General features: G+C 32.1%; 1 protein-coding gene across 1 annotated transcript in view; it reads left to right on the forward strand.

The window, feature by feature from the left end:
- The window catches only part of LOC143249491 (lachesin-like), a 153,067-nt gene extending 139,556 nt beyond the window's left edge, over nt 1-13,511 (forward strand). Inside the window, exons 9-10 of the mRNA XM_076499418.1 lie at nt 7,080-7,163; nt 12,713-13,511. Coding sequence (XP_076355533.1) covers nt 7,080-7,163; nt 12,713-12,807 — 179 coding nt within the window. The 3' untranslated portion in view covers nt 12,808-13,511. The remainder of the gene's footprint in view (nt 1-7,079; nt 7,164-12,712) is intronic.
- Nucleotides 13,512-14,975: the final 1,464 nt, after the last annotated feature.

Here is a 14,975-nt window from a genome sequence, read left to right on the forward strand (position 1 = left end):
AATGAGTTGGCTATCGGTGCTCTACCCACCACGGGTATCAAAACCATGATTCTAGCGTTCTAAGTCTGCAGATATACTGCTGTGCCACTAAGGAGCAGTTGCTTTGGATTTTAAAATTTGGTCCCTTTAGCAAAAAGGAAACATTTACAAAAAAACACGTACGAGGCCTAAAATTTGCAAACAATATGGGTGAGTGTGACTGTGTTACGAACATTGTATCAAAAACTTAAAGCTATTTTAAAGTTAAAAAGTTACAGTTATAAAGCGTACTTTTATTTGTTTTGTCTTTATACAAAATATGAATGACGAATAGATGTTAACATGTGATCTACTAATAAAACAAGTATGAGGTTTAGTAATGTTTCCTTAGTTTCAATATTACTGTAAATGGAACACTATTTCTAGTGTATTGAGATAATTAGAGTTCATGTTGTCGTTACGGCAGAAGATTTACTTTATCGTGTTCTTATATAAGCACCAACTGTTTCACCACTACCAAGGTAAATTAAATTTATATTCCTTTCGTAGTCTATGACTTTTTTGCTTAGATATCTTAGCCAAACAATCTTCGAGTAATTTGTATTTTTATTTTTGGTGTAGCACTCTTTCCATATTAACCTCCAGGGTATATTTTATGTCAAGTTTTTGCTTTAAAAGTAGCATTTTCGCTTTTTTGGTTCTCTAGACTTAATTTCTGCTCCACTTTCTGTTAAACCTAAATATATTCTCATCTTGCACTTTGGTACCTACTGCATATGTTGAAAGTTAGGAATCAGTATTAAAAATGTATAACAATACGTGCAAAATCATACTGCATATTAATGCGAAGAGTATAAAAATACGTAATATTTGCTTATAAAATAATCAGTTGTTGTTCACACATCAAGCTGAAAAGTATTACTTATTATCTATCGTGACTGTATTTTATTTTTAAAATGCAATGATTTTTCTAGCATTACAAATAACACTATGTAACACAAATTTTGTTCCTGGCTGGTATGTGTTATTTCTTAATTGCTTATGTTGTAAAAGTACAGAAAATGGCCATTATTCCCTTCAAACTTTGTTTTTGTGACCTGGATAATAAGATTTAGAAATTAACCTATTTTCTATGTAAAAACGGGCAAATTTGCACATTTTCGCTTACGTAAAGTCTGAATAAAAAACATATGAATCAAGATTTACATGTATTTATACTAAAGTTATAAAAAAATTTTAGAAGTGAGAAGGTTTTCGAGATTTGCAACTGTAACATAAATTACTTTCACGTATCAGCTCCTCAAATTAGTCTCCCATCATGTTTTTGCTATACGCTCCCAGGTCACAAAAGCAAAGTTTGAAGAGAAAAATAGGTCTTTTCCAATTACTTTAGGCATAAGTAATTGGGAAATAACACTTGGGAACAAGAAAAAGTAAAAATTTTGCTTCTTTATTCTGATTTTATTGGGACCATTTTTCAGCTGAATTTATTTATCTTTTGTAAATCTCTGGACATACCCTTTATCTTATGTGTATATATATATGCGTGTGTGAGCGCAGATAGCCCTCGAGTAGCTTTGCGCGAAATTCGAAACAAGCAAACGTATGCATGTGTGTGGGTATGTTTTGTAAATTATTTAAGGAGACTAAGACTAATATTAATTTTTGTATAAGTTAATATGAACAGTAGAACCAACAGTTTCCAGTATTTTGCGAGAGTACTTCCTACAAATATACATATGTGTGTATACTATTATCCTTAACTGACGTACAAAGCAGAACATCTGTCTCTGTCGCAAAAATGGATCGTATTTATTTCTCAATGTTTATCTATAATTCTTGTAATTCGATTTTTTTATTTCATACTATGAATCAAACGATTTGGTACCAACTAAGTTATACTTTAGGTCTGTTATAAGATGCCCTCATAAAATTTCGAAAATTACATAAGATACAATAAAAAAATACTGTATTAAGCTATTTCTAGAGTATTTTTTAAACTGAATTGTAATTCAAGTAAATAAATAAAATGAATCCTATGTAACATTTGCATATATTAAATTATTTCAACCCGGAATAACATAGTTTGACAAACTTTTCCCTCAACATCATCTCAATTCCCTTTGGAATTTCTACATTTCCCTCAAAATTATCTATTTCAGCAATATTCAAGAAACTTAAAGTTACAAAACTACATTATGCAATACTTATAAAAAAAATTAAATACGTAGGAAGGGAAACAGTTTGTCGTTACCTATTGATTAACATTTACAGGTTAAGTCTTTACATTTGTTTTTAGAACATTAGAAACTTTCGATGTTGAATCAATAATCAATCAGTTAATAGTACAAATAAACTAATTAATAAAAGGAATTCAGTTTAAAAACCTCAATTGTAATTACTGATAAATAATTCTAGCTATATATTCTTTAACAGATCGAAATTCGATATTGTCTGAAATAATATTCTCAGAAACAACTATGAAACATACTTCATCTTAGAGACAATATAAAAATAAAATATTCCTAAAACATAGGCAATTGAAAAATTGCTATTAGTTGCTGAAATGTTGCAGATATGTTCTTGAAGTTCTTTAACACGATAGCAAGTTATACTAAACCAACTAAACGCAATCGTACTATTCACTTTTTCCATGGCATAATAAAATAATTGAAAAAAATATTTGCTAACTTTATCTTGCTTATGTGGATAGTTTATGTATACAGTTTATCGTATCTTTAGGTAGTAGATTCATGTGTAAAGCTAGTTATTTCATACAGCTTGCACAAAGTCATGATAATGCAACCAATTCATCTTGTTTACTACCAAAACTGAAGGTTACGGCACTGGGAGTTAACTCCTATCAACTACCATCCTATATGATTATTGATAGAACGTTCCTTAACGATACTAAATGCATCACTCACTTGCCTGGTTGTGACATCGAACATTATTATGTACATTTAGGCAATATAAGTTGACATTACAACTAGTTGCAAGACAAAATAACCAAATGACAGATTTCCTCACAATTCGCTTCAGTTTCCAAATTTAACTTCGCAGTCCTCTTGATACGTTTGCAGCAAATGTTCTGTAAGTTTCTGTATATATTTTATCTTAAAAAAGGAAGTTATGAACCTTAGTTGATGAAACGTACCTATTATTTCTCCATCTGTATAGACGCAACGTAACAAGCACTTTGATGTAAGATACACCCTTGATTATTGCAAAGATATAAAAAATTAAATTTAAATATCCTCTAAGAGTTAGAGTACTTTTGAAAAGTTTTTTCTATTATTTCAATATAAAATAAATCTCATTTCTTGCAAACGCTGGTAAATTTTTGGATCGTTTTAAGTGTCCAGTAAGCTTAGAATATATTTTTCACCGTAACATCAACGTTCTTCATTATGACAAATTACAATTTACATCATTATTTGATAATAAAAAACTGACGCCATAAATAATGTTTGCAACTTATAAATAATGAAAATAACCTTTATAAAAAGTATAAAATTCGTCAAAAATTTTATACGACATCTGGTAGCTTGATTAAAATAACTTAAAATCCTAAAAAGTTCAACTGACTGAGAACATGGATTTCTTGCCCGAAATTGTATTAGGTTGGTTATTTTTGAAGCAAACGATGCTAACGCTTGCAATATGTTTAATCGCTCTTTAAAACATAAATAAACAATTGAATAATATATTTCTTATACTCAAAGTGCAGATCTTAACAAGGTTTGCAATCAATTAAAATAAAGCAGTAAGCCTAATTATAGGACAAATAAAAAACTTAATAAGTTTACCAAACTATTCTGACTGCAGTTTTCATTTTCTTTTTAACACTAATTCTAAGAACTAACTAACACTAATAGAAAAAGCTGACATATTTCTTTAGTGTTACAAATTAGAATCATATTAGAGGGTTATTAAAAATTGAAGATGATTTTCATTAGCGACAAATTTTTTTTACTCAAAATATTATTAGTAGTACTTTACCAGCTCGTTGCTAAGTATGCTGTGAAAAATTCCTTAATCTTCTGTTCGCACTGTCACTACATTACCATAGAAAATTCAAACCGTGCACATCAGCTGTCTCTTCAAGTTACGACTTGATAAAAGAAAACGACTCTTGATGCTGGTAGTACTAGCTTTGATATGTTAGCTTCATAGCACTTTATAATTGATTTTAAGTTCTTAACGTTAGCGATTCTATTTTCGAACTCATTATTTATGGAAGGAAATCTTTCTCGTTACTTTTTGGAAGTTTCATAGCTCAGGCAATCAGAATTAATCTTTTGGAGGATTCCATAACAATTTATCATACGAAGTAGTTTTAATCCTGATACATACCCTATTCGCAATCTAGTGTAAATTAGACGGACATACCGTGGAATAAGTAAAGTTTAAAAATAAAGTTATGTACGATTTCAGAAATGTTTCCTCTCTGCAACGCATTTATTGCTCATACAGTTTATCAGTCAAGAAAGAAAAGACATTTTCACGTGCGTACCTCAAAATAATTAATTAACAAAACTTCCTTTAAAAATAGTCTTGGCTTCTGGAAACAAGCATTCTTTTTCCATCTTCGTGCATAAGATAGATCTGTACTTCAGAGATGCCATCATAGAAAATAAAAACTGTTCATTCATCAAAACTATAAAAAAGAATATTTTAACCACATAGCGTATTTCGTTTTCATAATATTTCTATGGACTTTGAACGTTTTCCTTATATTGTAATTTTGATTTTATTATCGACCAAATGCATACAATTACTTATATTTAGTTTTTCAGTTTCATTATCAACCTATTGATATTTGAACACGTTTTAAATGTAAAAATATTTTCATCAGTTCGAGTTTTAAAAGCGCAAGCTTCAAACTAAATAACCCTTCAGCAGTACAGTGGTATGTCTATTGACTAAAAACTGGGTTTCGATTCCCGTGGTGGGCAACGCACAGATAATTTGTTGTGAAGTTTTATGCCTTACTTCAAACAAACGAATCAAACTGAATAGACAACACTGCCTTCTGTATGTAGGTTTTTTATAACTCGTACTAATATATTTAATTACATCTATACGATTGTTTTGTTTGTTTTTGAATTTCGCGCAAAGCTACACGAGGGCTATCTGCGCTAGCCATCCCTAATTTTGTAGTGTAAGACTAGATACATCGCCAACTCTTGGGGTACTCTTTTACCAATGAATAGTGGGATTGACCGCACGTTATTATGCTCCCACGGCTGAAAGTGCGAGCATATTTGGTGAGACGGCGATTCGAACCCGAGACTCTCAGATTACGAGTCTAACACCTTAACCCACCTGGTGATCCCTGGCCAAGATCTATACGAATGTTTTGTAATAAAGACCAGGAAACTAATGGCGCATAGTTACAAGCGATCTCATGTATCACACTACGAAAATAAGCATGTTGAGCTCCAAGAATGTTTGTGTGTATGTACAACAAAGAATTCTGTTCAGACTTTTTTTTCACCACAAAAAATATGTGTAGAGCGCCTTGGTTTGCGAAATGTGATATATCATTACGATAATGCCGATAACAGTATCAATCATATCATTGTTTGATGGCCCGATATAGATGTCCAAATGAGTTATACAGTTACCATATTGCCAACCTGTAATAGGTCAGTAAATAATGGTATGATTGAAATTATATTACGTATTATAACTTATTTCAGACTAATCCTGGCCTGGCACGGTCAGGTGGGATAAGGCGTTCGACTCGTAGTCTGAGGTTCGCGGGTTCGTATCCCCGTCCACCAAACATGCTCGCCCTTTCAGCCGTGGGGGTGTTATAAAGTTAAGGTCAATCCCACTATTAGTTGGTAAAAGAGTAGCCCAAGAGTTGGCGGTGGGTGATGATGACTAGCTGTCTTTCCTCTAGTCTTATACAACTAAATTAGAGAAGACTAGTGCAGATAGCCCTTGAGTAGCTTTGAGCGAAACTTAAACAAACAAACGGACTTGTCCTTCATTTATTTGGTTACGTACATTAAGTATTACTGTTTCAAATAACCAAAAATTTGAATTTCGAAGTTAATTAAATGTTAATATGTAACAAATTTATATTTGCCAACAAGACTAGTACCACAGTTTTCTTCCTCAACACAAATATATGTTACTATATGAACAAAAAACAATACAGTTTATAATAACGATTATATCTAATAGTTATTAGAAATTATGGTTTATGTACAAGAGTTTTACAAACTTACAAACAATATATATCCGCTTATATCCGCTATAGAACTGAATATTTTATCGACGATCAAGGTCCACGACGAGTAAATTAATTCTGAGTTGATACTGTCACCATTTGCTTAAGCTAGCTGGGTCTGTTATCCTAACGCCGCTTGTAAGCTGACTTTTACCGATGAAGATATTTAAGGTCCTCGTAAAAATACTAACGTCTAAAGTTGATTTACTGAAGCTGAACGGTTTATAATGTTCAAAACCTATAAACTTTCATGGTCTAATTCTGTAGTTTTCCAATTAATAGACTAGCGTTAATCATAATTATAGAACTTTCGAGGTCTATAGTACATTGACGGTAGCTGACTAATAATAATCTTCTACTACTGTCTCTTGGCTAGCTGCTTTTATACGAATCACGCGAGATTCTAGAAAGTTCAACAAAGTTCGAGCACACTAGCGTTTTTAAAAAACAGACATTGTTGATGTTTTCTCAAGAATCTTCGATAACTTGAGAGAATAAGCGAGACTTGAGCAATATGCATCCAACAATATATGTCACATGCATAAAAAAACTGTACTAAAACAGACACAGGCACTGCAATAAATTTACAACAGTAAATCTGTTACAATTGTTAGCACTCTTATTAAGATATAATATCACACACACTTTGGTATTAAAACTCAATAGGTATGCTTCTTTAAATGGTACTTTTTTTATATAACGCAGAAAATAACATAAATTTGGTACAATTACAATAATTTTGACAAGAAATAAAAGATTCTGTATTTGAAACTAAAAAAAAATGCTTCTTCTTCAAAGTTTAAAATATGCAAACATTAATTATTTTAATTATTCATTTTTTATTCAACTGTTATAGGGGAGTACTATCCACTGTATGAAGATGCCTCAAACATACAAAAAGAAGCGAATATGAGAATAAACAACCACGGACAAAGTTCCGGTTTGTATATACTTTAAATCAATGAACCATTAGATTCATATCTTAAATTTCTTTCTAGCTTTGAGCTCTTAAATTTCTTTATAAAGCTAAGAAAGGGGATAGAGAGATCTATTTATGTATATATATATATACACACATAGAACAAACGGTTTTGCTCATACGGTTTGGGTCATATCTTTATTCTGATGTTCTTATTTAATAAACTCGCTATAGGCTGCTAGTATCGTTGTAATTCCAATCTTCAGTCTTTCTCTGCCTTTGAGCATATTAAAAAGTGAAACTGCCCACGAAATCAGTATCCTAGTGAAACAAAACAAAATTGAAGTAGAAATATAACTCGAAGCATTTGATCAAAATATTTTTATACATTTATAAAATTTGAAGTGAATTGTTCTAATATTAAGAGGTATAAAACATGGAACTAGATCAAAACATGAAGAGATAGAAATGGAAAGAAGCAAAAAGATCGTTGGGAAAATATACAAAAATAAAGAACATAAAATAAGAACATAATACGTACATATAGAAGGAAAGACAGAATAATAAAAACAGAAATGTAAGGAGATGAACGCGTTACAAAAGGTAAAACCTAGAGTTGGTTAGAAACAGGTAAAGAGAAAAAGAAGGAAGATAAAAAGACAAATAGCGGAGTGAAAGAATAACAGACAAGGAAAGAGAAATATGAAGAAACAGACAGAAAAGAGAGCGAGAGAAGAAAATAGTTGTTTGTTTGTAATTAAGAACAAAGCTACTCAATGAGTTTTCTCTGCTCACCACGGGTATCAAAGGATAGTTTCGAGCGCTGTAAGTTTCAAAACATACCGCTGGGGGCTAAACGAATAAACAAGCAGCCGAAGGACAATTTGACAGACAGGCTGGTAGAAATAGAAGGAAACAGAAAATCAGTCAGGAGAAAAATATATATAATTTTCACACATTTGAGTCACATTTGAGTCACTTTCTGTCAGTATGATAGTTAAAAGGACTAAGCATAAAAACAAAATATAAACACTTGTAAATTTCATAGAATTATTTAAGTTTCTGCGATAATGAAAACTTCCAGACGTATTTAAGTTAAATGCAACTATCAAACTAATAATTATTTAGGTTATTTTCAAAATAAATTAATAAAGCTAAAAATTGTTTAATTGATGTGTTTAAATATATGAAAGTTAAATGCTTATGATGATTAAATCTGTAGAGAAGTCACATTCTGTGTCATGACGATGTGTTCAAAGTTTCCTTTGTTCAACTTTTATAACAAACCATTAATCTAAACTAGAAAAACTCTTAACCTAATCGGTTTAAGTATAATTTAGAATAAGGAAATGGTAAGGCCAACTTTAGCTGACCGAGGTGTAACTTTAGATTGACTATCAGCTCTTCTCACTTTAACAACAATATCACATTAATTATTCAGTTATGTGTGGACCTTTTCTCTTTCATATCTTGTAAATGTTTTGATATTTTAGAAGTTCATGTATTTTACTGTTAATAACAGCATTTTATATTCAATAGAATCCTTTTTGTCGATTGGTGACATTACTATAAAATCTAAAATTATATTCTTGTCGAAAGTTTGTAATTAAACATGCTCTCCTTTTTAGACGTGGATGAGTTATAAAATTACGGTAAATCCCACTTTTAGTTGGTAAAAGAATAGACCAAGAGTTAACGATTGGAGATGTTGTCTATCTTTCCTAAATTTGTAACGACTAATGTGGACAGCTCTTAACAAAACAAAGCATATTACCTTGTTCTAACAAGTTGATTAATATAGTGACATAATTCGGAATTCTTAGTAATCCCTCTCGTACCATATTAACGCCATCACAAAAAGTATAAATTATACATCACGCGACGAATGAATCAAGTTTATATGACTATTATCTTAACATTGGTCGCTGAAGCATTCCACAAACACAAAGTAAAATTTTCCAAACAGACAAATCTCCAGCTTTGCATTTCTATTATAATACAACTAGAACAAATATGCAAATAAAATTTTTATTCAATGTGAAAACCAATTTGGTTTAGATAAGTGGAAATAAATTAAAATGACTATACCAGGATATTTCAAACCTTCAGTGTTTAAATCTTAGCCACGACATGATTCATAACTCGCAGTTAGCATGGCAGAATCCCGTAGGATTTGTATATAAAGATCAATAATATATATATATATCTCTAGGAACGAGCTGCCATTAAAATTATCATTACGTTTTACTTCACGAGTGACCACTGTTTCGACGTTACGCAATTCACACTAATTTTTTGCAACAATATTGTCAAACTGTTGCAGTTTTACGAAGAGACAGCTAATAATATCCCAATATTTTGTGTGGAATGGATGCACGTTTCTATCCTGCAGCCAAATGACTTTTCTACCTGTTTAAGTCTGGAAAGATTGAATGTAATAACAGTAAAAATAAAACGGTTCGTGTTGACCTTTAACGATCCAGTTTTTTATGTTTGAAAAAGTAATAAAATTAACGAAACAGTCAACTGTTGGTTTGTACGTATTAAAGAGCGTAGCAAAACCTTTCACTGTTCTCAACGAATCTTCTTCTGCGGTCGCGAGGATCTCAAGTTCAAAGTAAAGATACAATTCTAGATCTTGAACATAAGAATGTCAAATTATTAATACATAGTATGTTTTTGTTGTTGCAATTTTTCTCCGTGTGTGTACATTGCTGATATATATAAAAAAGTTATACTTGTTGGGATATTACAAAGTTGACGATTAGCATTAAATGATCATAAATGCATAATTTAAAACTTGGTATAGATAAATTATAACACTCGAGTAACAGACAAATCAGGCACTTTACACGTTTTACTTTGAGGATTGGTCAAAACTCTTAACAGCTATTTTAACAATTTAGCTGAACCCATACCCAGCAAAACTATCTGAGGATGTTCAACATGGTAAATTTTCAATAAACAGTAGTACTAGATGAACAAGTTATTTCAGCTGTTTCTTTGTTGTTTGAGCAAAAATAGCTACACAATGAGCTCTCCGTGCTCTGCCCACCATGGGATTGAAACCCAGTTTCTACACTTGTAAGTCTGTAGACATACCGCTGTACCAATATGGGACACTTATTTCAGAATCTCGACTAATTAAAAGCGCAACCACGTTCCAAAAATGGCAGAATTAATAGACAAATTGCTTTAAGTCGTTGTCTATTAGAACCTAACTCTGCAACCTTGTTCCACATGGTTTAATATGCTGCGTTACTTGATCTTCTCGTTAGACTTTATAAAACATTGCAAGTGTATATATATATATATCGTCAACGCATTTATGATAATAAAAGGAATGGTTTTGTTAACCATTGAAAAATTTCAAGCGAGCTATTTACGTGATCATACCTGAAGAGACTGACAACATTAACCTGATTCAAAACCTGAGCATCATAAAAAAGGTATGGTCTTAGGTAACAAAGTGTAATACCTCAACTTCAAAACAGATTTGGTTTGAATTTCGCAGAATGCTACACGAGAGCTATCTACGCTAGCCATCCCTAATTTAGTAGTGATAGATTAGAAGGAAAGCAGGTGATCATCACCACCCACAGCCAACTTTTGGGCTATTCTTTTACCAATGAATAGAAGGATCGGCCATAACATTATAACGTCCCCACGACTGAAAGGGCGAGCATGTTTGGTTGGACGAGGATTCGGACTCACGACCCTAAACACCTGGCCATCCCGGGCTCTTCAGAAAATAATTTGCACTTGGAAACATTTACTGGTTGACAAATTTCTTCCTCCATTAAATACATTCAACCAATCCAATCTTTTTATAAGTACGTTAACCTTATGAGTGTTAGATTTAACAGTATAATTTGTTTCATAATATCATACAATATGAAGTAAACCTCAAGGAATTTTTTCCACCTAAACAATATTTTTTGTTATTCCTATGAGTTTTAAGTTCTGTCGGTAGATCTCATCCGGCATGATAAAATAAACTTACGTATGGGAAGAAATATTCCAGTTATCTTTATTCTTACTATAAAATATATGTATTAGACTCTACGAATCCATGACGGTACTCAAATGTTATAGTAACAAATAATACCAGATCTCTGAGGTGTCTGAATCTGAAATATTATTAGATACAAGTCTCTTATATATTTCTGAAATAAAATATAAAGGAAATGTGTAAAAAAAAAAACAAACATTATTAATAACCGAACTGGCAAAACACTCTTAGTTCAACGAATATATACGTAGATTTTTGGGTTAATAATGTCGTGAACATTATTACATAAAACAATACAAGTTACATGATCCAATTCATGAAACTGAGCTTGTTCCATTCCGGGAGTTTGAAATAAATTAAAGATTATGCAGTAACAAAAAAGGGTTTATTTATTTTGAAAATATTTAACCATGTGATATTTTAACAGAACTAGTCAGATCAGTCAATAATGAGCACAATATCTATACCATAATTTACACTTAATACTAGATCTGTTGAATTTTGTCGGTTGTACAACAAGAACGAATTTACTAACGGGTAATAGAAGTGACCTGGTACCATCTTAGACCTTACACACCTAATGTGTATTTATGCTGTGTTTATAAACTGCTTTGTTATAAAGAGATACAAATCAGAGGTTTTAGATTTTAAAACATCGAGTTGTTTTTAAAGCTCAACGCATGCTATTTTACAACTTAAGTTTCAAACGAGTGATTGGTTTGATGTTGTAATACTTGTGCAATATGAATATTGTTGAGGTTACACGTGTCACTGATTTTCTTTAATTGTACAGTACGCACACGTGTGGTTTTCTTTCACTTCTGCCATGACCACTATTGGTAACAGTGTTTGTTTTGTTGTTTTTTTATTTCGCGCAAAGCTATTCAAGGGCTATCTGCGCTAGCCGTCCCTAATTTAGCAGTGTAAGACTAGAGGGAAGGCAACTAGTCATCACCACCCACCGCCAACTCTTGGGCTACTCTTTTACCAATGAATAGTGGGATTGTTCGTAACATTATAACGCCCCCACGGCTGGGAGGGCGAGCATGTTTGGTGCGACGGGGATGCGAACCCGCGACCCTCAGATTACGAGTTGCACGCTTTAACCCACCTGGCCATGCCGGGCCAAGTAACAGTGAGATATAGGTGATTAAAAGCATCTCTTACTTTACATTTTAATTTTCTTTATTTGAGCTTGTATGATTCATACCTTGTGAATATACGTAACCCTGTCGTTGTACGGTCTTACTTCCACACAGACTGTTATAATCCACACACGTTATATCACTGTCGATGTACGGTCCTACTTTATACACACTGTCATAATTGTTATGCTTTCTGATTTAGTGTTTTAAGTTATGTTTTATGTTTGTGTGTTTTTTTGAAAAACAGTAATGATGTGTTACAACACATGCATGCGATTTTAACCATTTACTTAGCATCAACAACTGATAACTACAATGTATATAAAGGTTGTTCTACCTGGAAACTTTATCTTATATGTGAACAAACAAAATATATATTAACTAGTTTTTTATTTCTTGCTAATTATTTTCAGATTCATATAGCTGGCGTCGACCTCAGCTTGGAAGTTCGATGTATTTCTTCATCTTACGTTTTCTTCTGGCAACAGCGTCTGAAGTAATCACGTGATTTGGTTCACTGAAAATAACTGCTTACTTTTTCTGTAACTCTTCATGATGTATCATTAAGAATAATCATAGGTTACGAGCTTTTATGGTAATTACGTACAGCAAACCAACTAAACTTACATTTTTTTAAACACACACGTGATCCTAGAAATGAAATTTGTTCAATGATCAAATCTTTCGTGAATATCAAATTACTTAACAGAAAAAGAGCCGGGTTCTAAAAGTCTAAGCATTTAAGCGCATTTGAAAGCTTAAAAAAATAAGAAAAAACCAAAGTCTCACGATTAACTCTGAAAAATAATAGAATGCATTTATGCAGGTTTATAAATTAGACGATAAAATAAACAGGGAAAAATTATATCATTATTACACAGTCTACTTCATTAAATTGCGCTTAAATTCATTATAATATTCTTAAACTAAGTGGCTCTCCATGTCCAGCTATATATTTGCAGTTAATTCTGTAAATAATAGTAGCACTAATATAATTCAGTAAAATACCAGTTTCATCAACAGGTAAATACAGAAAATTAAACGGAATACTTCACAAAGTCTTACTCACTTCTTTTTATAATATCGAATTCACTACATCGTAATTAGGCAGTGTAACCACCGCTTATTTGTATAGTGTGGCTACGTATGTGTGTGTATATATATATAGATATTTTTGTCTGTAACTGTGATGTTTCATTTACTTATCCCTTTTAGCGCATTGAATAAAATGTTTACTTGTACTATGCTTCCTATTGTTACTTTTTAGTTACTAAAACCAAAATTATTAAAATTCTTTTAACGCTAATAGTTATAGTTTTATAAGCAGAGTTAACGTTGTGTGATTAACATTTAATTCAGGATGCTCATTGTGTATGAACAAATTTTCTTTAGTGTGGAGCACATTTTATTATTCGCATTTCCCAAGATGTTGAAACGTTTAGAAGTGACATTTGCGTCATAATCATGTAAACAGTAGAGAAGGGTGGAAGACTGATTATATATTGTATTTTGCACATGACTTTAATACGAATGTCTCGTACGTCGTATGTAAATGCACATGTCTAAGGTGTACTCTTGGTTATGTGGGCTTTACAATACTTTGTATGCGCTCACATATTATAGATCATGCGCTAGCACGTCGTATGAGTTTCTCATCCTTCGCCAGTGTTTACAGGATTGTAACGTTTCAACAACTTGGGCAGTACTGATTGTGAAGAAATGCTTTGATTGTATTTTGACAACTTGGGTAGTCTAGGGGCTGTTCTTTTTGTTTAAGACTGTGAGTGTTTCTTCCCTACACATTTATTTTTAAAAGCGTTGAACTGGAAGCAGGTTCAAATTTCCCCTGAAGGTCGATCATAGGCACATGACAGTAGAAAGACTTCGTGGATGGATCTGGCAGAAACATTTGAGGCCAAACATGACTCAACACGTTTGTACAGTTTCTGACAGCTGGAAGTTACTAGGAGTCGCCTCAAAAATAAAATAATGTAAAGAACCTATAATTATCAAACCGTAACTTATTTTAAAACGTTCACATAGACACGAAGCTATTTGACTCAATATTTTATGCTGTAGTATAGTAACGTTACTAGTTTATTATTCGTTACAATTAGGATTAAGTGATTACCATTGAGGAAAGACTGCCAGATATTTGTTTGTGCTTTATATGTATATATATAATTCGAAAATATTGCTAACAACCCAAATTAAGGAATTTGAAAGTTCGTGCATTGTCTAAATAAAAAAACGTGTGTATTTTATCCAAAACAGAGAAACACAAAATCGTTTATTTTATGTTATGAAAGAAAATAATGTCGTTATATTTTTCGTTTCTTTTTTTATCGGTTAAAAATGCGACACGCGACTACGACTTATAATACAACTTGTTTGTAAAATTTCATGGACGATAAAGTATTCTTAATGTTATCATTGGAGGCAACAGTGGTTGATAACAGTTTTTAATTAGAATTTTTAAGCATGAACATTCACCAAATAAGGTTTACTGTCTTTTATACTTGCAGCTACACATTAGTTAAGAAGCTGTACATGGTCCTAACTTATATAAAGAAAATTTTGATCTAATGGTTAGCGTGCCAGGCAGAGTACATAAAGTTTGGTTTGTTTTGAATTTCCCGCAAAGCTACTCGAGGGCTATCTGCGCTTGCCGTCCCT

The sequence above is a fragment of the Tachypleus tridentatus genome, chromosome 4 (genome assembly GCF_004210375.1).
Source record: "Tachypleus tridentatus isolate NWPU-2018 chromosome 4, ASM421037v1, whole genome shotgun sequence".
In the NCBI taxonomy this organism is placed as follows: domain Eukaryota; kingdom Metazoa; phylum Arthropoda; class Merostomata; order Xiphosura; family Limulidae; genus Tachypleus; species Tachypleus tridentatus.